At 48.5% G+C, this 23,704-nt stretch overlaps 1 protein-coding gene across 1 annotated transcript in view; it reads right to left on the reverse strand.

Annotated features, from left to right (window-relative positions):
- Nucleotides 1-21,894, reverse strand: part of MYO7A (myosin VIIA) — a 107,707-nt gene extending 85,813 nt beyond the window's left edge. Inside the window, exons 1-4 of the mRNA XM_065407167.1 lie at nucleotides 21,775-21,894; nucleotides 17,571-17,723; nucleotides 4,447-4,631; nucleotides 2,027-2,148 (exon numbers count right to left, since the gene is read on the reverse strand). Of these exons, the coding sequence (XP_065263239.1) occupies nucleotides 2,027-2,148; nucleotides 4,447-4,631; nucleotides 17,571-17,723; nucleotides 21,775-21,873 (559 nt within the window). The 5' untranslated portion in view covers nucleotides 21,874-21,894. The remainder of the gene's footprint in view (nucleotides 1-2,026; nucleotides 2,149-4,446; nucleotides 4,632-17,570; nucleotides 17,724-21,774) is intronic.
- Nucleotides 21,895-23,704: the final 1,810 nt, after the last annotated feature.

Consider the following 23,704-nt stretch of genomic DNA (forward strand, 5'->3'; position numbering starts at 1 on the left):
GTGAAGGAAGAGACATTTATCAGCTCAAGACAAGGGGGGTGATCTGAGCTAAGTGATGGGTGAGAGAGATTATTTTGGCAGCAGCATTTTGGATAGACTTTAGTGGGGTAAGGTCAAAAGGGGAAGACTGCAAGCGGTGAGGTGGAGGAGGATAAGAACATGAGAATACGATTTGGCCTGTGGGACAGAAAGGAATGGTGGGTCATCCATGAACATGTGCAGCTGCTACACCAACCACCAGAGGGAGCCCATGTTCAACAAACAATACAAATCAGCACATTATAGAGATTAATTAATTCAGATATTAATTTAAGGAATATAGGCCGCAAACAAAGTGCATCCTCCGGATCACAGCAAGATCTATATACATAGAAACCCGAATGGAAAATCACACTGATCTCAATGTCTGTTTTATTTCTACAACCATGAAAGAAAGGCTTTTTCTGAATTTTGGCTACAGATATCCCCATAAAAAGAGCACCTATTAAAATAATTTGTCATATGTCACGTTCGAGTGGGAGGTTAGCACAGAGCTCCACCACTTAGTCTAACAAGGGTAACTCCACAGGCGTTCCATCAAGTTCAGTCCTGGGTAGGCCGTTACAATAATGCTCTTTTTCTAACAGCTTCAAGCCTCTACTGTAACTGTAATTTCGGAAAGATAATTAGTTTAACCCACAAATTAAAGGCCCAATGCTGAATCTCCTAGACAGTCAAAACTCCCCTCTAAGTCTTATTACTTCATTCGATCAAGTCTGTTCCCACTGAAATAAGCCGTTGATCTTGTTATATGCCTGTCCACCAGGGTGCCTAGCACTGCTGGCAGGGCACCTGGCAGTGTTTTAGAATCTCAGTAACAGCGGGCCAGATTCTGGGACCCTTGCTCTGGTTTAGTAACGAACTCTTATTGACTCCTTTTGAAGTAAAGTACTATTGAGTAAGGACATTGGAATCTTGCCCAATGTTCTCAATGATGCCTGGGCAAGATTGTGAGTCCGTATTCATGGCAGTGAGCAGTTAACTCACAAAAGTAGTGCCAGACTATTCATGGGAGTCCCTGCTCACCTATGTAAATACGGGGCTGACAATGTGGCCTTCATTATGTCTTGAATCTTCCTTGAACTCGTTTGTTTTTTCCTCCTGCCTCATTCAGAATTCTGGCTCTCCACATTCATTCCACAGCAGCTTTCTAGAACCAGAAAGCTGTGTTATTGTACAAGCAGCTTAAAGTGTTCAAAACTGATCAAAGCACAAGGTGGGATTGCTATTATTGTTTTTTCTAATACAAAGCATTTGGTTTTGAGGCTTTGATCAAATTAAACGCAGGCTCATGTTAACCAGTGAGTGAAACCAATCGAAGGTGCTGTACGGAATCGTTACCAAGCAAAACCTTCACAGCTGTAAGCTGAGCAGAGTGTCTACGTCATGATGGTGACAGATTTTAAGAAGAGCACACCGTGCCCATTTCTGCACCAGAAGAAGCACACAGATAACCCCCTTTATTTGTTTTCAAAACTGTACGAATTTTGACTATAATTCATTTAGGAAAATTTTTTGAAAAAAAAAACATTTTGAAAATGTTGACCCTTTCGATTTCCTGTTTCAAAACTGCTTTTTGTTTAGAAGTTTATTTATTTTATATATTTTTTATATATTTTTATATGAACATTTTTTTAAAAGAAAAAAGGGTTGAAATCAAAACGAAAAGCTGTGAATTTATCAAAACAAAATGTTTTGATTGACCTGAAATGACATTTTCATGGAATTTCAGTTAGTAAAAATTTCAGCGTTTTGGCATTTTGTTCCAACTGGGGAGGAGAAAAACGTTGAAATCTTTTTTTTTTTTTCACAAGATGGAAAATCTATTTTCTGACCAGCTCTAGGGTTGAGCTCTTTTAAAAGTCTGATCCCAGTGGCGGGTGTTGAGCTCATGCAATTCTGGCTCTTGCTGTAAAGCAATTATTGGGAATACAGTTTAATTTTAGCAGAAGTGTTTCCCTCCACCCACCGTCTTTTCAAGGCTCACCTTCTAAAATGGGGTTTGCCTCCAGCACCTGCTGCTCAATCCAGGAATGCTGCCCGCTGATAGCAGCCAGGAACTGCAGGATCAGTTTAGTGCTCTCCGTCTTCCCTGCACCAGACTCGCCACTGTACAAGTTGAAAGGAATGCATGTGAGTAAATGCCCTGTCTCACCACTGCCAGGGCCCTGGCTCTGCATTCAAACAAACAGGCTGGAAATCTTGAGGCATCTGTTTCTAGTACAGGTGGACTCTACATTTGGATTTCAAACATCCTAAACTTACATGTATTCACAGATTCCTAGATTCCAAGACCAGAGGGGACCATGATGACCTCCTGTCTAATACAGGCCATAGAACACCCTCAAAGTAATTCATATTTGGATCTGGGGATTTTGTATGGCCTATCACGGGGATAGGAATCAACTGCAAGCTTAGGATCCAGATTTGATTTTGGATCAGGAGCGCCACCCAAAGTGCTATGAGGCCTGTATCTTAAGTTTGGGGTCAGGCCCATGCCCAGTTTGAACACCGTCGATAAGTAAGGCTATGATTCTGTCACAGGTATTTTTAGTAAAAGTCGGGGACAGTAAACAAAAATTCACAGAAGCCTCTGACCTGTTCCTGAGCAGGGACAAAGAGAGCGCTGCTGAGGCGTGCAGCTGCTCCAGCCCCGTTGCTGCTCCTGTGGCAGGGGCTGACCCAACCCCAGCTGCTGCTCCGGCGGCCCCAGGGCTGGGCTGGCTGCCGGTCAGCTGTTCTGGTGGTCCCTGCTCCGGCAGCCCCTGCTCCGGCGGCCCCTGAACTGACAGCTGCTCCAGCCCTGCCCCAGAAGACATCCCAGAAAGTCAGGGAACTCATGACCTCCGTGACAGCATTATAGCCTTATCGATAAGCAAATTCAGTCCAGCATTATAGCCTTCTGAGAGTGTAAACATCAAGATGACAGAGGAATCAGTTTGGATCAGAGAAACTTGCTTGAGTTCAGAGGACAGCTAGTTGGCCAAGTGAAGCAAGTTCTCTGTCTTGTTTCAAGCTGCCGAACTGCATTAAGAGACAGCTACGAATACACTCTGTACGTCTAAAACATTACAATTCCACGGAAGCCATTTTTATAGATGCCATGGGGCTCTGATGCTATTGCAGACAATCCATTTGAGCGTAAATAGGAGGGGAGGGGATCTGTGGGGAGAAGGAGAGGAGATTGTCTGCCTGACCATCTCTCTATTGAGATCAGGTCCACATTGCAAAAGAGTTTCACAGCACCTGATGGAGGGCTTGATTCTGCCACTCTAATTCATACTGGGCAGTGTCTTACAGTGCTGGTAGTCCCACGGATTTCAGCCGACCTACTCGGGAGCAAGGTACTGCTCCAAAGCAGGTGCTTAGACAGCTTAGCTATGGAGTAAGTTATGGCTGGAGGCAGGAATTTCTGGGTGTAATTAATTCTTTGGCCTGTGTTATGCGGGAGGTCAGACTGGGTGAAGATAATGGGCCTTTCTGGTCTTCAAAGCTATAGATCTCTGCATGTATAGTCATCCTAGGAATAATGGGATGAAATTAAAGAGAAAGTTTAAGGTGGATATCAGAGAAAACATCCTGAGATTCACCTTGATTAGCCTGTGGAATAATTACCAAAGGAAGTGGTAGAAGGCCTATCACTTGGAATGTTAAAAACAAGGCTTGACCGACCCTGCATGGGGAGAGATATGGACTGAATGTTCTAATAGGTCTTCTCCATCCTTAACGTCTGTGATTGAACACAATTACTTAACCAATTAGCCTCAGCAAAGAGGCCAAGTCATAGGGATGTCTTGTGCAATTCCCAGCTTGGCAAGACAGACGCGTGCTAGCTTTGATTGCGCTAAGATGCTAAAAATAGAAATATAGCCATGGTGGAGTGGTGGTGAGCTGTGCTAGCCACCCAAGTAAGTACCTAGGGTCCTGGGCAGGAATGTGGCTAGCCCATCCTGCTGCTCGTGCTGCAGTAGCCACACTTCTGTTGTTAGTGGGATAGCTCAATCAAAGTTAGAGGACGCACATCTACCCGAACTGGAAATTACGCCTCCAGCTCCAGCATAGATGCACCCATAGACTCATGCGTCTGACGAAGTGGGTATTCACCCACGAAAGCTTATGCTCCAATACGTCTGTTAGTCTATAAGGTGCCATAGGACTCTTTGTCCCATAGACTCTGAACTTCCTGTACACCCCTCCAGGAAGGGCCATACTAACAGGCTGGTGCGGGGAAGCTGACACTGCCACTGCCTATGCTGTGCTGTTTGGCTAAATGTTCTTTGGACTTTAGCCTTCAGTGCGGTCTACCTTGCACTTTTCACAAGCAATCAAGGTATGCGTGCTCGGCACCTTTGGCAGGATGGAATCCTGATTCAGGACCTGTGCTGGGCCTGACATTCACAAACCCACCTTATGATGCAACACTGGTCCCTGTTGTTGCGTTGCATGTTGTAGTAGCAGTTGTCAGCTATTGCGAAGATGTGGGGGGGCATCTCCCCAATCTTTTTGTTGGTGTACAGCCGTATCTGCTCTGGGGAGTAGATAGGTAACAGCTGGTAGGGGTTCACTGCCACCAATATCGAACCTGTATACGTCTAGAGGAGAAGCACAAAGAGGTTTATCGGGACAAGGTGCCCCACCCGAGCAGCTTTGACACCCAGGACCAAAGGCAAAGGCAAAACAAGACCGGGATTTTCAACAGCCACCGGAAAGGCACTGCTCATTTCAAAAAGCCATTTGCAGGGTGAATTCTGGAGTCAAAATGAAGCAAAAGCCCCAACTGTGCAAATCAACACAAACCAACCCAAAACTCCGAGCCAGATTTCAATCACTGTGAAGTTTAGATCCGGGTTTTCAACATGGGACCATCTCTGCAACAAACATGGTCAGAGCCACCAGAGACCCACATCTGTCAGGTGCATTACGAGGGACCACTGCCTGGACTGCCCAAATAATACAGTTGTTTGCAGTGTTGTTGTAGCCCTGTTGTTTAAAATTTGACAAACAGCCCAAATAATAAAGGTATGTCACAGAAAAGGCCTTTGATCCATCTCTACCACAGATCGCTCAGGAGCCTGGAGCTGGGCTGTGATATTGGACAGCTACTCCCTGGGGACCTTTGTCACCTTCCTACGACCCTCCTTTTGTGATACTCCTTTGGAGATGTCATGGGGGCGGCAGAGGAGGAAGAGGGTGCAAGCAGCCCCTCCCTCTGCACAGTCACGCTGATAGCAGCCTTCATTTGGCAGGAGGTGCTGGGGAAGTCAAACAGGGGGGACATGGTAGCATGGCTGGCAAAGCTAGTGGCCCCAAAAGAGGAGTGTCTGGGGGCAAGGATCCCACAGGCTCACTCCCTGTTTGTGCTGGTGACTCCAGGCAACACTGCAGACAGATTGCAGCTCATTAAAGGCTGCCGCTTCTCACCACGTTCCCCCTTAGTGCCTCGGGAGAGTATAATTACAAGGGCATAATGCCTCTAGACAGCCCTGTTCAAGGTGCATCTTCTTTCTCCCCCTCCATGCACCATGGCCCCTTACATGAAACCAGTTATAGGAATTGACCGTGATCCAGGTTGCGTATCCTAAGATGAGCGTGAGTGATCGTGCCAAGGTTAACTGCTGGCACCTCAGTGTAGCCTCTCTAACTGAAGGGGCCTACTGAAATTTAAGAAGTGCTGCACCGACTGGCATTCAGAAAGGCAGAATGGTTTCTAACCCTTGAGCAGTACAATCCTTTGCAGTCTCTAGCTCTTGTGATTCATTTCTAGCGGGCTTCTCCTAGGGCTTAATGCCTGCTGGCCAAGGAAGCTAATTGGCTGGAGAAGAAAAGGTTACTCGCCTTGTGCAGTAATTGAGGTTCTTGGAGAGGTGTGTCCCTACGGGTGCTCCACTCTAGGTGTCTTCGCGTCCCTGCGCCTCAGATCGGAGATTTTTGGTAGCAGTGTCCGTTTGGCCTGCACATGTGCTCTCCCCGTCTTGCGCTGTGCTTTGCTGCTATATAGCGCTGTGCAGACAAACTGCCCTCAGTTCCTTCCCTACCGCAGAGCTCATACGGAAGAACCCCAAAGCAGAGGGGAGGAGGCTGAAGGTATTTTTGGTAGGAATTTGGGATGCGGTCACAATGGGATCTTGTCCTTTAATAAAATTTTAAAGGAGGGTATGCCATTAAGGTCCCTCTTTCTCCCACTCTCTGAGCTGACGTGATGGCCACTAGGAATGTGGTTTTCGTAGAGAGGTGTGGAAGTGAGCAAGTGGCCCTAGGCTCAAAGGGTGATCTTATAAGGCAGTTTAAGACAAGATTAAGGTCCCATACTGGTGCGGAGTCTTTGATTGGAGGGTAGAAGTTACCCATACCTTTCAGAAATCTTTTTGTTGTAGGATGAGCAAACACCGAATGATCATCTGTCTTCCGGTGGAAAGTGTTAATGGTTGCGAGATGCACGTTTACCGAGTTTAGAGATAGGCCTGATTTCTTTACGCTTAGGATGCAGTCAAGCACAATCGGTAGCAAAGTGGATGTAGAAGTAATCTGTCTTGCATCACACCAGAGTTGGAATCTCTTCCATTTTTGAATGTATGTGTGACGGGTAGTTATTTTTTCTGCTAGGTAACAGTACTTCCTTCACATCCTCAGAACAGTTCATTTCTAAGCTCTGGAACCATCAAGGAGCCATGCTTTGAGCCGGAGAACTTGCAGATTTGGGTGATGGATCAAGCCTGCATCTTGAGAAAGAAGATGAGTAACGGGGTGGAAAGTAATTGGTGGACAAGCCATCAGATGAAAAAGGTTCAGAAACCACGTCTGTCTTGGCCAGGTTGGAATTATAAGAATAACTCTGGCCTTTTCTTGCTTTATCTTGAATATCACTGGATATTGGTGGAATTGGTGGAAAGGCCCATAAGAGATGTCTGTTCCATCTGAGGAGAAAAGCATTTCTGAGAGAACGGTGACCCAGGCCGGTTCTGGAGCAGAATTGGGAGCGTTTCTTGTTCTTGGCTGTGGCAAATGGGTCTATCTTTGGAGTTCCCCAATGTATGAATAAGCTGTGAAGGATGGTAGTGTCAACTTCCCATTCATGATCTTTGGAAAATTTTCCGCTGAGAATATCCGCTGTAGTGTTCTGTATGCCCAGGAGGCAGGTTGTTGAGTTGCCGATCTGCTGATGAATGCACCAGTTCCACTGCCTCGGCACACAGGGAAGGTGATCTTGCTCCTCCCTGGTGGTTTATGTAGGCTATACATGCAATCTTGTCTGTCAAAATCTTTACATGTTTGTCTTTGATCATTGGTGGGAAGTGTGAGCCGGTGTTCCTGACTGCTCTCAGCTTTAGTAAGTTGATATGTAGTGTGGATTCAAGAGGGGACCATTTGCCCTGAACAGTGTAGGTGTCCAAGTGGGCTCCCCATCCCATTAGGAATGCATCCGTCATCAAAATTGGTGGAGATGTTCGTGTTGTTGGAGCAAATGAGACTGGGGGTGATAGCTTGGGGCCTTAACTAATGCATCAAAATTGTTGTTTGGATGTAGAAGGTTGTGATGTTGATGATTGTGGGGCTGTCGGTCTCCATTTTTGTTCCTTTGAGGATCATAATTTCTCTGGGGAGAGGGAAAGTCAGTAGGGCCAAGATCTCTGTGCCATCTGGTACTTACTACATCTCCTTCTTTGGGCAGGAATGTAAATACCCAGAGAACATAATGTGATCCTAGAATATTTTAATGTGTGTAAGGATTTGTCAGTTCTTTGTGCAAACAATTTACATCCCTCAAAATGGAGGTCCTCCACCATAGCTTGCACCACCCTGGGAAAGCCAGAGAGATGAAACTAAGACGCTCTCCTCATGACAACTGCTGTGGAAATGGAACGAGCAGCTGTATCTGCAGCATCCAGAGACGCCTGCAATGCTGTTCTCACAAGGAGCTGACCCCTCAGCAATGATCACGGAAATTGCTCTTTCTGATCCGACAGGAGGTGTTCAATAAAGGCGTTTAATTTAGAATAACTGGTATGGTTGTATTTTGCCATGAGGGCTTAATAGTTAGCGATCCTAAATTGCAGGATCGCTGAAGAATAGGATTTATGTCCAAATAAATCCAGTCACTTCCAGTCCTTATATGGTGTCGTTTTAGCGTGGTGCTGTCTGCCACGTTCATTAGCAGCATTGGCAACCAGTGAATTTGGGGAAGGATGAGAAAATAAAAAGTCCCTGTTTGTAGAGGGCACATCATATTTTTTGTCCGCTCTTTTGCCCATTGGGGGTATTGTGGCTGGTGTCAGCTATATAGTTTTCCCCGGATCAAGCAATGCCTCATTGATGGTGAGTGCAATCTTTGCTAATGACAGTGTCTATAGGATGTCAAGCAGTTTAGGCTGTGACTCTTTGACTTCTTCAAGTGGGATTTACAGGGAATCCACTACCCTCTTAAAGAGATCTTGAAATTGCTTGAAGTCGTCTGCTGTAGTTGGAGGAGGAGGCATGACCACCTCATCAGGAGATGATGAAGAAATGTTGGTCATCGGAATGGCTTCCTTGTCTAGTCTCTCCTCCTGTTCCTCAAAGGTCTCCTCTTGAGGATCGGGGGTCTGGCTATTGATGCTGAAGATCACTTTCCTTTATCCCTCTGGGTGATGCTAGAGGACTTCAAAAATTGTTGTCTATATGCCACCCATGGGTTCTATTATAGCCAATGAGATGGTGGAAAGGGCATGAGTGGGGGCATCCAAGGGTCTCCATACCAACTTGGTGGGTCTCTTCTACTCTAGTGGTAGATTGAAGGCACATGATTTTCTACCTGACTAGCTCTCTAGTACTGTAATGGAGAACCTTGGACAAACACTGAGTATAGGTCATCCCCATCATCTTCCTCGTCATCGCTTGACAGGGATGGAGCAGTCATAGATGGTGGAGTAGAATATCTTGATACCACATGTAAGTCCAGGGACGTGGGTGTAAGCTGTACCGTGGTTATGTCGGTGCCTAGTAAGGGTGATTCAAGCATCTCCGAGGTCATCAAGTCTTTGGGGAACTGAAATTCCTGCAGTACCGGAACAGCCATTGGTACCATTGAGGTCAGCTGAGTAGGTGACGTTGAAGTGGAGAGAGTCATTGGTACCGGAGGCCCTCTGTGTCGGAATGGCCAGCAGATGTCGCTGTAGCCTTTTGTGGTGCTGGTGTACTTGATACCCACTGTCTACAAGACTCCGTCAGTGCCGTTCTAGAGGAGTTGGGTTTTTCTTTGCCACTCCTTTCTCCTGACAGTTACGATCTGCTTGAGCCTACCCTTTTAGGATCTTTGGGCTTACTGGTGGTACCAATACTTGAGGATCCTGCAGCCTCATAGTTATCTAGTCGTGGGTTGGTCGGCACCGAGGTTATTGACCGTGCAGGAACCTTTTTCTTTTGGATGATTCCCTATTTGGAGAACTTGTGGCCTATTTTTTGAGACTTTCTGAGAAGAATTCAAGGATTTCCTCTTTGAAGTCACTGGACAGTTTTCATCCAAAGATGTTGACGGGATCACTCTCTCTCAACAGGGACTCCTGTCCAAGGGGGGTCCCGGGCATAGGGCCGGAGGCTGGTTGGAGTGAGCTTTCCATCATGAGCAGTCTACATTTTAGCCCATGACTCTTTCTGGTTCTGGATTTTAATTTGAGACAAAACGTGCATTTCTGAGGCATGTGTCCCTCTCCAAGAGAGCGAAGGCAGTGGGAATAGCCATCGCTGACAGGAATGGCTTCCCGACACGAGAGGCAATGTTTAAATCTGGAGGAGTCGGGCATACCCTTTTCAGGGTTCACTTCCCGAACAGGAAGAACTAGAGAAAGCTAACGTACACTAAGGAGATAACTATTCTACAAGCAAAATAAAAAATTTTTTTTTGAAAGAAATGAAAAGAGAAGAAGGAAGTATTAACACTAACTGAAGCTCTATTACTGCTACGGAAAATTAGTAAAAAAACCCACTAAGTAGAACCTCTGTCAATGGGCTCTGCTAAGGCTCCGTCTCAGGCCAAGAGCAGTTGAGAAGGATCTGAGAGCGGTTTGCCCACACAGCACTATATAGCAAGCAAGCACAGCACGAGACAGGGAGAGTGCAGGTGCAGACCAAATGGACACTGCTACCAAAATCGCCGCTCTTAGGTGCTGGGATGTGAAGATCCCTAGAGTGGAGCACCCATAGGGACACTACTCAAAGAAGAATATCCAGTTTATAGAGATAACAGACCAGGACAAGAGTCATGTATCCCAAGCCGAAGGTTAAGGACACAATCAGTGTCAAAATCCTTTATATTTGGTGGACCAAGTAATGAAAAGACCAATACAGCCTAGAAATCGCTATCCAAAGAAAGAGCTGGTCATTTTAATGCCCAAAATAATATGCCTTACACCCTTTTAACAGCATGTTCTACTATCACCAGATGGGAGGAGCAAAGTAGCCCATTCCATGGGAAACCTCCCCGCATCCATGATAAAGAACTCTACTAGGCTTTAACAGGGGGTTGAGCTGCCTGGGAATGCAGGCATTGTGGCCAGCTTTCTTAGACAGCCAATAGGTGACTGACCCTAAGCTTACGTAGAGTGAGCAAGAATGTTTCTGCGGTTGTTTCAGGCAATTAATTAAAGATCCCTATTACAAAGTAAGGTACATTCCAGCTTTCTCTTGCTAACATATGTTGCAAGTTGCAGATAGAGTGAGTTTGAATTTTTACTCACTTTTGGAATCAGCATACTGGGCCACTGCTCCTGAGAAGGCCGGACTAAGAGACCTAGAGACCAGCATGGGCAGCCCCAGTTCAAATTTCTCCCACATAATCCTGCTAATGTGCCTCAATCCTGATTTGGAAGGGCCATCTCTAGGCATGGGAGGGTAGTTCCGTCTCTATGGCCCACTCAATCCTTGGCATCTGCTCAGACTTTCAATCGGGCTGCCAATTAGTGCCAGCTGTGGAGGTTTTTGTCATAGGAACCCTTGCCCACTGGGAGCTGGACTGGACCCCCAAACCCATTTCACAGTCAACAAAAGGTAGTAACTCTCTGATTGAATCCTGGGCTGGATTTGAAAGCACACCCTAAAAGATGTCTGAGGTTTTCATGCTGCTTCATAACTTGGTGAGATTTACAAGTTATAAGGCACTTCTACGCAATTGTAGGGACATGTTTAACAGTGCATAGAGGCAGAAATATCCCACTTCGTGTTCTCTTCACTCATTCTCAGAAAGACTGACTTTGCTTCTGGCGTGAGTTTGTGACATCCCCATATTCCAACCTTTGGTGGTAACTTGTCTGTCCTGGCCAAGACCCGTGACGCTGACTACGGCCAAAGATCTTTTTAAAAGAGTTAACCATTAGTGGCAGGAATGTTTTCTTGATGTTCCCACTGACCTTTCCCTTGTGATCATTGAGAGACTGTCAGCATAAACTCCTGTGTTATCTCAAGAGACGAGCTTGGTTTGACTTGTTCCTAGTTGACAAATACACACAGCTTGCCCAATTTTAACAGCTCACAGCATTCAAGACTTTAGTCCCGAACTGATGATGGGCCAAAGGGCAGCTACAAGAAAATATTTGCAATTCTCGTTTCCAAGTCTGGTTAAGAGTAAAGCCCCTCTGTTTTGGTGTAAAGATCAGCTTGGCTGTACATATGAGTGATGGTTCTACAAAAGCCGACGGTTTACACCAGGAAATGCTGTTCCACTGCAAATTTGTTACTGCCCGTGTGACCTACATTTTCATTAGCCATGTAACAAATCCACTCTGCTCCTGATTCCAAGAGCACCCCAAACTCGTCTTGGCTTCAACTGGAGTTTTTGCTGCTCAGGGAACGCAGGGTCACACCATGACCAGATACTCCTGCACTTTAGCAACCCCTATTCAGAAGCAGATAGACAAAACCCTGCTCAGTAACCCAGTGTCGCGACAAAACACCCCTGCTATTCAGCACAGTTTTTCTCAGCACATACAAGCATGAGCCATGCAGAACAGCGCTCGCATAACCCTTTTCATTTTGTCGTGGTTGCTTATTTCCTCCAAACCGGGCTATTATACATAGCTGGTTACAGCCTTGTCCACCTGGCATCACATCCGCAGACTCGATACTTTGCTCTTCTAGGAAGAGGCCACATTTCTGTCATTGTGGCAAAGCGCAGCAGCCGAAGGGATAATGGTTTGGGTGCATTCACGGGGCAGCAGAAAAGCAGCGCAAGACAAATGAGAAATGCCACGAATGGTGAACGTCAACGAGCGAGCCAGCAGATGACATGACAATGCATTGCGGCAATGGAAGGTGGCTCGATACCTGTGTGTGTTATACTTACCCTCCCACCACAGTTAGTCTTAGGGTTAAAAAGGAAGGAAGGAGAAAAAGGAAAATACATATTGCATTAGAGCAGGACTACAAAAGCCTTTCGCCAAGTCATGGCGAAGCTTTCCCCCCCAGCCAGCTGAACCGGGAAAGACACAGATTGTCAGAAGCCTCATGGCAAGATTCAGCAGTGCCGGGAACACCCTCAAGCAGCGCAGGCCTGTCACGGACCATACTGAGTACTATCACTTTGGGCTGGTGAGAGCAAATTGTACCTCATGGAACCGCTGCCTGCTGGGTTGGTCTCTACCACCTCGGCTCCATTCACAGGGGCATATACAGTTTCGCAGAACAGCCAGCCACACTTCCCGACACTCTACTCACTTTTCCTCTGCCATGGTGATAGATAATGTAAAGGGATGGTTTATTCACCTGTCAAAATTTCTCTCTCTCTCTGACCAACCCTCCTCACTCCCCCGCCCCCAAAAAACCCCTTAGTGATGTGAGAACTAAAAGCCAATCTGTTTTGCTCTTCATTGGTCAAACAGATTTTAAAATCTTTGACCAAAATCTTAAAAAGTTGATGCTTAAAATTAAGCTCCTGAATGCCTATGTAGACATAGGTGGCGTAGCTGCATCCATGCAAGGAGCGCCTTGCTGATCATACAGCACACTGGTGTTCCTGTCCTGGGAGAGCACCAGCAGCGGAGACCTGGCCTAAATATCACTGCAGTCTTTTTGCAGACAACACACAAACAGAAACAGGGGCAAAGCTCATTGAATAAATTCGTTGCTACAAATGATTGGCCCAGCTGTCCTGCCCATCTGTCCAAGCCTGTGCTAGTCCCTTTGTCTCCTTCCCCAGCTTTGGGGATATCTTGGGATGTGCGTTCCTCTAGCAGCCATCTCACTTTGCTGTAGAACCGAAGCAGTGTATGGCTAAGGGAACGGTGCAGTATTTCAGAGACTGCTGCAAGCCTGGAGTTGTTAAAGAGATTAAAAATTCATCATTGCTTAGGGGGTAAACTCCTAATGAGAGACAGATATCTGGGGCCGCATTTTGCACATCTAATAAAAGGTTAATGCGCTGGCTGAAAGCACAGACACCCAGCATCCACCGAGCACTCAGAACTCAGCAACCAATCTGTTAAAGAGGGGACCTGCTCCCTGCTGCACAGAAACCCACAGGAGGAGATCCACCCACTCCTACCTCTAAATCAGCAGCCATTCACAGTCTTTGTGCCCTGGTCAGAGCTAGGCGAGTGCTCATAGGGGCACCAGCCTCTCCAGGGCCATCTGGCTGAGCGCAGCGGGCGATGCGGGCTGCACCCAGGCGTGATAGCCCTGGGCTCTAGGAGGCCTCATGCCCGGCAGCATTCCTGCTGTGGAGGTGCACATCAGCACGAGACTGGCTTCCTGGCACAGGGGCACCCTCGCATTCCCCTCCTCTGGCTTCCTGCTTCTTGGTTTCCGTTTGTTGTCTCTGTCGCTTTTCCTCCTCGGACTCACTCTAAAAGAGCCTCCCTCTTTGCCCTTCCCGCACGCGTAAAACTAGGGACAGGACATTTCGATGGACTTTCTTCCCACAAGGGCCTCCACTTCCCAGAAAACGACCACAGGATCCCGCCCTGCCTTTAGGGCTGACACTCAGGCATCATCGCCTTCTTCCTTCCCCTCCCCCCTCCCCACATGCCTGGACAAGCCCATTAACGCCACTACCTGAACCTGCCAGGAATGCTGCTGTTCAGACTCCCCCTCCCCCGGACTGTATCTGCAGCCAGCCTATGAGAAAGGGGCACCCCAGTCTCCTACATCGGCCATCACCGGCAGAGCCTGACTGCAGGGCTGGGGGCCTGGAAGTCCTGATAGCTAATGGTGGGTTAGACACTGAATCCCACTGGGGCCTTGGGGCAGCATTTACAGATTAGGCTCCTAAATCAATGGCACAAGCATCAGAGGCACTGAATGCTTGTAGCTTCCATTCATTAAAATCTGAAAATCTGGCCAGTTATTCAGGTGCCTAAATGTGGATTCGTAAATGTTGGCTTTAACTTCCCTGTTCCTCAGTTTCCCCATCTGTAAACAGGGGCTAATACTAATCATCTGCTTCACAGACTGTGGGAATTAGTTGGTTCAACCTTTGAAGATGGATGTATTACTCTCATTGATGCCTATGAAAGACCCCACATACAGGGAAAGCAGAATATTGGAACCGAGAGGAGAATCTGTCCTCAGTCAATAGCACTAAGAAGCAAGAGACAGCCTCAAAACCGTGAAGACATGACTGCAAAGCAGCTGACCTTGACCTTTACTCAAGACAACTGTTTGTTACATATAAACCAGCTCGCCTCACCCTCACCTACTTCCAAAAAATGCATATTCCAACCGAAGAGGCTATGTTAACCCTTCCCATCGCATCAGCACATTTCTCTCTAATTAAACAAAAATGTGAAGGAATCATCGTCCACTCAAAGCTACCAAAAAGTTACTGGGAGGATATTTTCAGCAGTTGCCCCATCTCCACTGTCTTCCACCCTTCAAAATCCGTACAATGTAATAGCTGGTGAGACATTGCACACTGGTTCCTGCAAAGCTGAAGGTGTATTGTTCAACGTCAGGAACGGTGGGCTATTGCTAAGGTTAATATTTTGGCATGGTTATTTTTAGTAGAAGTCAAGGACAAGTCATGGGCAATAAACAAAAATTCATGGAAGCCCGCGACCTAAAAAATAATGGGAGGAGCTGACCGCTGGGGGGGCCTGAAGGCTGAGCCTGTCATGGGGGCTCTACCCCACTGCTGCTGCAGACGGCTGACAGCTCCAGCCCCGCCACTGTGGCAGGGGTGCAGCCGAAGAAGTAACCGAGGTTCCTTAAAGTCACGGAATCCGTGACCTCCATGAGTAAATGGTATCCATAGTTATTGCTAAACCTATTTTGACTGCCTTGTTTCTTCATAGGTTTCAGGGCCGGAAGGGACTATTAGGAGGATGCGGTCTGATCTCCTGCATCACACAGGCCAGAGAATTCATCCAGCTCTGAAACCAAGCCCAGCATTTATGAGAGATTTGGAAAAAGCTGATGTAACATTTTTTCTCATTTTCACATGCCCCCAGTTCCATCTGAGGCAAGGAGTGGAGCTGGCAAAATACCAAAAGGAAAGGCTGCTCTTGCCATATTTTTGGCCTACCTGGAAACAGGGTCCCCTAGAAGTCTCACAAGTAGAGATAGGCCTGAACCAAACTCAAGCATCTGAACATCCTCAAACTTTTGCAAGATACGTGTGTGTGTGTGTGTGTGTGTGTGTGTGTGTGTGTGAGAGAGAGAGAGAGAGAGAGAGAGAGAGAGACCAAACTCAAGCATCTGAACACCCTCTAGATGACCCTAATGGTCCCTTCTGGCCTTAAAATCTACTAGCCTTTGAATCACTCATCTTTAAATGAAATCCTTAAATTGTTTCAAAAAAAGACCTTGGAGGGTATGTCTACACTGCAATGTAAGCCCAGGTTAGTAGAACTCGAGTTAGCAGACCCTGGGTTAGTTAACCTAGATCTTAAGCATCTACACTCATTTGTAACTCCAGATTAGGAATTGTTGAACCCTGTATCTACACTGTATTATGCAGGCCTGAGTCCAATCACCCATGTCCCAGACTTCCTAGTGTGTTCCCAAACTATGGCCGCACTAACCCTTTGTTCATGGTGCAGCATGGAAAAACTTGACTGCCCACCAAACTTGACTATCCAGAGGACAAAGAATGTCTGTCTGGGGGATTGTGGGATACTTCTGGTGGATCCCAGAGCACGAGTCCAGTGGGGCTGCATCTACACTGCAATGCAATAAGGCTTGAACCCTGGTTTAACTCACACACTCCATCCCTGGGGGGTCTTAAGACTCTGGGTCCACATGATTTGTGGGATTAAGCTTGAGTTTGAGCCCTGAGTTTACACTGCAGTGTAGGCAGGGTGAGGGCAGAAAACGATGTACTTCTGCCATTGAGTGCCTGCAAGCCATACAATTTAAGAACTGTCCTGAAGTGCCCCGCTCTTATGTGATCACATTGACTATTTGGCAACATCAAAGAGCGTGCCTGCATTCACTCCAGGTATGTTTTACTGCAGGCACAAAAATGTGCATCTTATGATCCTGCAACTGCAAGCCAGCAGCCAGAGATTCCGCAACTCTGAGAAAACAAACAAAGACCCTTTGAACTCTGACTCCTTTCCTTTTGGAGTTGTAATGTTATAGTAGAACAACCGTGCAACTCAATTTACCTCCACATTATGTCCTAAATTAAAACCAATGCAGCTGCACAAGTGCCACGTAGGGCAGAATCTGGGTTGTGGAAGTGTTAGAACCCGCAGTGCAGCGTCAGGAGGAAATGGTTGAGTTTGTAAAGCTAGTGAATTGAGCATACCAGGTACGACATCACTGAGAGACAAACCTGCAAATCCACAATGCTGATTTTATAGTCGCTTTGCCGAGCACTTAAACAGCACTTAAAGGGGTGTTAAGGCGGCGTGTGCATGTCAGGAACTTAAGAGTTCTAAGAAAAATATCGTAGCAATCAAAACGCAGCTGAGAGAAACCAGGAAATTCGGAATTAATAAGTCTTAAGTGCACACCCCAAGTATTGCAAGGTTACTGTGGGAAAATTGCCTTGTCACCCCCCAGGTTATTTAATTCCCATAGCCTGTCACACTGTGTGGATTCTTCAGCCACGTCCCCTATGCTAGGGATCTTCAGTTAGGTCAGCTAAACATGTTGCAATCTTAAAGGGCACCCAGGCAAATACCTGGGGATCATTAGTCATTACATGGGCCATGGGATCTACAGCTTCCACTTGGACAATGAGAAACTTCAGTTTAATGCTTTACCCAAAGCACTGTGCTCATAACAGTGCAGAAACTCCCTGCACTCTGGAGCCACTCTCAGGTGTAAACCCAGGCTCCCATGTGGGACTTCAATCCACTCGCCCAGAGGTGAGGGCGCAGCGCTCCCCATTTGGTCACATAAAAGGACTCAGATTTAATTAACATCCAGAAGATATATCCTTTCCCCAATTCAGTAAACCCGCACGTGCAATGGCATCTCACGTCCTGCATGAACGGCATGTAAACTTTGCAGCAGACATGGCAGAGAATAGGTACGCATGGGGCTTGGACCAGTGCAGGATATACATGAAAATAAGCACAACAAAGCTGGGGTGAGATGACGTTCTCCAGGTGGGCACTCACATAGATAAGGTGCTCTCGGTAACGGATGAGCAGGTTCCGCAGAATCCCAGCTTCATTCAGGTCCCCCAGGCGGATCATGTCCTCCACCCCGTGGATAGAGGTCGGGTGCATGGGTTTGATGTGGCTGGCATTGTGAGGGAAAATCCAATGCTCCTGGAAACAAAAAGGGGAAAGAGGTCAAATGTGAGCCTACCACGATATACACCCTAGACAGATTCAGAAAGGACAGGATGAAAGGATTATGCAGTACAAGGGGCATGACAGCCATTAACTTTAAAGGATCATAGTGAAAAGGAAATGATCTCTCAGATCCCTGCAAGACCAGGATATAGCTGTGTTTTAAGGCTCCTAGGCTCAGGGGCCGCCAGGCGGCTCTGCGTACTGCCCCTGCCTGCAGGTACCACCTCTGCAGCTCCCATTGGCCGCGGTTCCCAGCCAATGGGAGCTGCGGAGTTGGCTCTCAGGGTGGGAGCAGCGTGCAGAGACCCCCTGGCCACACCTTGCATCTAGGAGCCAGAGGGATGTGCCAGTCACTTCTGGGAGCCACACGGAGCCAGGGCAGGTGGGAAGCCTGCCTTAGCCCCGCTGTGCCATCGACTAGACTGTTGCCTGTTAAAATCTCCCGGATTGCCTTTAATAGTCACTGAGAGATGGAGACTGATTCCGGGAGATTCCCTCCTGGGTTGGCAACCCTATTTGTAACAAAACAAGAAACTGGTACAGATGACTGGGGCTGGCTACTGAAGGGCTCTGTGGGAACTCAGGCGCAGATTAGGGAAGATGTTAGTGGGGATCCTATAGGAGAAGAGGAGTAAGTAGCAGGAGAAGAGGTAACTAAAAGCACTAATCTAAAGTATTTATATAGGCCCTGTGATAGAGTGCTGGGAAGCAGCCCCCTGGTAACTGCAACCACAAGTAGTTGCTCTGGAGTAGCCCTGATTAGGAAGAGCTGTGCCTAATTGGTGGATTGGGATGGGCTGAGGAGAGCCCCAAAGGCTAATTAGCGCATTACCGGAGAGGTAAAGAAGGCACAGGAAGGACAGGAGAGAGTGATAGGCTTCTCAGGGAAAGAAGAGATTGCTCAGGGGAAGAGACCCTCTGTCTTTCCCTCTCCTTGGCTGGGTGAGCTAAGGATTGTATGTTATGATAACTACAGAGCTGCAAAGGTTTGCAAAGACGGTGGGAAAGAACAGTGTAAATAAACTGCACAAAGCGTTTCATCAGAAGCAGGTCTCTGAGTGGTTTGTGGCTAGAAAAGAGACAGGAGCAGGACAAGGCCCTGTCACAGCCTCCCCCCCGCCCCGCATCACTGTCATGTCTGACCTCACAATCTTTGATGTATTTATCCTCTCAATCCCTCCCCCCCTGTGAGGCAGGGCAGTGCATGTGACAGATCCAGCAATTTCCTGCAGTATCCTTGAAAAACCTTATTGTATTGAGTTTAAATCTCTTTGGAGTCCATTGTATTAAATGCAAGGCTTATGTTAGGGTTACCATATTTTAATATTCCAAAAAGAGGACACTCCACGGGGCCCCGCCCCAACTCCGCCCCTTCCCCGCCCCAGCCCCGCCCAACACTGCCCCTTCCCGCCCCGCCCCAACTCCACCCCTTCCCCTGAACACTCCGCCTCCTGCTCCTCCCCCTCCCCTGCTTCCCGCGAATCAAATGTTCGCGGGAAGCCTGAAACAGGCAGGCAGGCAGCCAGCCAGCAGGTAAGCTGGGGCTGGGGCAGAGGTGGGGGCGGGGGGGGCGCGAGGAGGCACGGCCCAGTCCAGCCCCCCCGGCCGAGCGGCTTCCTCTGGCGGCCGGCCCCGGCCAAGAGGGTCTGGCCCCGGTGTCTCCGGCCCGGCTCGGCTCAGGCCCTGGGGTGCCGGTCCCGGTTCCGGCCGAGCGGCTCCGGCCCGCCCCGGCCCCGGCGGCTCCGGCCCTAGCAACTCCAGCTCGGCTCGGGCCCTGGGGCACCGGCCCCGGCCCTGGCCGAGCGGCTCCGGCCCCGGCCCCAGCCCCGGCCACAGCCGAGCGGCGCTGGCCGGCGGCCAAGCACCCCCAGCCCCGGTCCCAGTGGCTCCGGCCCAGTTCCGACCGAGCGGCTCCGGTCTGGCCCCGGCCGAGCGGCGCCGGCCGGCGGCCGAGCACCCCCAGCCCCGGTCCCAGCGGCTCCGGCCCGGCTCGGCTTGGGACCTGGTTCTGGCCAAGTGGCTCCAGCCCGGCTCCGGCCCCAGCGGCTCCAGCCCGGACCCAAGCCCTACGACCCCTCCCTATTTTCCCGGACATGTCCGGCTTTTTGGAATTTCCTCCCGGACGGGGATTTGAGGACCAAAAAGCCGGACGTGTCCGGGAAAATCCGGACGTATGGTAACCCTACTTATGTATTATTGTTAAGACCCCGATTATGTCACAGAGGTCACGGGATCCATGACTTCCATTGACCTCTGTGCCATTTTCTGCCCCGGGGCTGGAGCTCCCAGCTCCCACCCTGGCGGGGGGGCCCTCTGCAGCTGCCCAGCCACAGGGGATTGCGGGGGGACTCCCTGGAACTCCCAGCCACTATGGCAGGTGAGGGGACCCTGCAGCAGCCCATCCCCTGTGGGCGGTGGGGGACCCCAGAGCTCCGACTTGCAGGTGGTGGGGAACCCCCCAGAGCTCCCTGCTGCTGCGGGCAGCGCCCCCCTCCCCGAGCTGCTCAGCCACCACGCAGGTGGGATCATGGAGTTCCCACTCACCGCAGTGGTAGGGGGACCCTGGAGCCCCAGCAGCAATGGGTGCTGAGCTGAACCCGCCTCCCCATTTTGTCAGGGACATTTTTAGTGACAGTCAGGGACAGGTCACAGAGTTCCGTGAATTTCTGTTTATTGCCCGTGACCTGTCCATGATTTTTACTAAAAATATCCCTGGCAAAATCTTAGCCTTAATTATTGTGGGCTGGGATTGCACGTAACTTCTAGTGGGGAGATGGGATGGGAATCCTAGGCCACGTTATGAACTTCAAAGGACTATAGTGAACAATGTGCCAGACAAGGATGGACTTCTGGGACAAACCGTATCAAATTCCCACCTCCAGTCATTCAAAAAACCCAGGCTTTTGAAGCTCCACCCTAAGGAGGAGACCACTGTCTGCTGATCATCTGGTCCTGGAATCTGAAGCTCAAAGGCACTTGTTCATAATAGCCTTAGCTCTGAACTTGTAGCCAGAGAAAACCCCTCGGTGGGCTCTCAATGACGGCCTTCTGCCAAAGCCTTTGATGGAATTGGGGTGATCTCTGGTAAACTTAAGCTTATTAGAATGCGCGTAGGTTCTTTGATTGATTTTTAATATTTTCTTTGTACTGCTTTCACCTTAAGAATACATGCGCTTGCTTAAAAAGGGCTGTGTGATAACTTGTAACTGCTAGCAACTGAAGCTGTTCATAGCCTCTGGAGAGAAAGCAAAGCTCGAACGCTGGCTGTTTAGGCAGTCTATCGCAGTATAGGCCGGGAATGGTGCAGCCTGGAACTAACCTGGTCAGGAGGGAGAGAGACGTGGGCCTCTACCTGAGAAATGTGATGGCTGAGGAGTCAGTAGCCTAGAGGGGATATCCTTGTTGGACCACAGAGGGGGGGAATACAGGTGCATATGCCCTGAAGTGTGCCAGTACTATTATCCTCATTTTACAGATGGGAAACTGAGGCACATAACAGGTAAGTGACGTGCCCAAGGTCATACAGGAAGCCTGTGGCACAGCAGGGAATTGAATAAGGGCTCCCATGTCCCAGGCTAGCACCATAACCCCTGGACTATCCTTCCTCTCCAATAAAATAAATTGGAAACAGGAAAAGGCTTAAACAAGCCCCTTTAATTGGGTCTGAAATAGACAAGTTGTTTGCTAGCTACTTTGTGTTACTGCACTGTCTTGTGATGGTCTCCCTTGTCAGAGTTATTCCCCTCCCCACACCCGCCCGCCCGCTTTCCCTCCTTTTGTTTGTTACACCTCCTCAGTGCATTTTGTCTTCCACCTATGTCCTTGGGGGCTGGGACTATCTCGTGTTGTGTGGCCCCAATCCAAAGTCCATGGGAGTTCATGGAAAGAATACTATTGATTTCAATGGGGTTTGGATCATACTGTGCATCTGTACAGCACCCAGTGCTTAATCCTATTTGGGGCCCTATATCTGACACTAATACAAAGGACACACAATCACAATCCTCTTCTCCTTCATACATACGTTGCCTTCATCGTCCACCACCTGGATCTGCCCAGAGTCACAAAGCTTGACCACGGCTCCGATGGGAACGTCGAATTCCCGACCGGTTTTGAGGTCCATCCATACATAATCCCCCTGAAACAAAACAGAGGAAAAGCATGTTCTCAGTAAAGATGAGCAGAAGAACACAGCACTGCAGGGAGGACTAAACGTCCCCGGTTAGAGTAATTTCTGAAGGTTTTACTTCCAAACATGGGTGTGAGAACGAGCGACCTCCTTTGCAGTCCATACCATACCCCACTTCTAGGTAGTGCTTTTCATCAGTAGACCTCAGAGCACTTTACAAAGGAGGGTAAAGTATCATTGTCACCATTTTACAGATGTGGAAACTGAGGCACCGGGGGAAGTGACTTGCCAGCTGGCCAGTGCAGAGCTGGGAATAAAGCTCTAGTCTCCTGAGTCCCAGTCCAGTGCTCTACCCACTAGGTAACACTGCTACCCCTTCCTCATAGGCGGGTAATAAGGCTATTGTGAGGCAACTACGCCTTAGCACTACAATATATGCTACCTATCTCATCCATTTTTGGCAAACTGACCTGCTGCTAATCAGACAACTACTCATGGGAAACCATTTCACACTGTAAAATCTAGTCTGCCCCCTTTTCAATACATTTTAAAACAACATCACAGGCAGAGGGTGGTTATGGGAGGGACATTAAAAGTAAACCAACAAGAGACACAGGTTCAGTCTGACTTGAACCCAAAAGCCTCCCCCACCAGAATCAAATGCATTGACAAATGGTCCCCATCAGCAAGTCGTGCACGTTCAGTACTGCCTGAGCCAGTGCAAAAAGATTAACAGAGGGGTTGGACCAAACACGGCCTTTCCTCTGTGCAGCGGGTAGGTCTGAATCTGCACAGGGGCCCAGGGAAAGATGCTGAGGGCCCGAATCTTCCGCTGTGCCCGTTCTCACATAACAATAGGCAGGAGACAGGGGAAAGATTGTTTATTTTGCTGCTGGGCAGTGAATGTCTTTGGCTGGAGGTGCGGGGAACTGTGCTTACATTGCAGATTTTTACTATTAAATTGAATTGTAATTGCTGCAAGCGTTACAGAGAGACCATACCTGCGGATGAATTTGTCACACCCATCTCTAGTCCAACGTATAGCTGACACTGAAGGGAACCTGGAATGGAGGGCAGTGCCAGTGTATTGTTTGCAGACAACAGGTTGTTATCTCTGCATGTGCAGCAGTCTGACTTCTGCTTCCAGTTCACTCGCACCTCCTTCTCAGAACGGCTTATTCTCAGTCCAAGCAAAAGTGACTCCAACGCAACCATGGCACTGTGACTAGAAAGCAGGCTTTAGACAACTCACCCTGCATTCCCCACTGCAGTCAATGGGAATTTTGCCTAAGGACTGTCAGATCAGGCCACTAATGTGACCCCACATTTCCTACACGGGTTTTAAATTACTCCTGTGCACGAGATGTTCACCATTGTCCTCAAAGAGGGAAGAACCAACCTTCAATGAAAACATGAAATTCTTTCCTGCCGCTAAACCTGATCCTGGGAGGTGCTGAGCCTCCTCCAATTCCACTGCCGGCAAAGGGAGTTAAGGGCCCTCTGCACTTTCTGCAGCCATTTCTTTCATAGCCAACTAACAAGGAAAATAAAACATCGCTAAACATGCATCACTCTTGTCATCTATTCAATGGGACTGGAGAGGATGATTAACCCTTTGAGGGTCATATGGTCCATACAGGGGGCTGGACTAGATGACCTCTTGAGGTACCTTCCAGCAGGGCCGCCCAGAAGGGGGGGCAAGTGGGGCAATTTGCCCCAGGTCCCGGGCCCTGCAGGGGCCCCGCGAGCCCTGGCCGAGAATCCCTTCCCTGGCTAGAGGCACCTTTTTAATTTTTACTCACCCAGCGGTGGTCCGGGTCGTCAG

Source organism: Emys orbicularis, chromosome 1 (genome assembly GCF_028017835.1).
Source record: "Emys orbicularis isolate rEmyOrb1 chromosome 1, rEmyOrb1.hap1, whole genome shotgun sequence".
Taxonomy (NCBI): Eukaryota; Metazoa; Chordata; order Testudines; family Emydidae; genus Emys; species Emys orbicularis.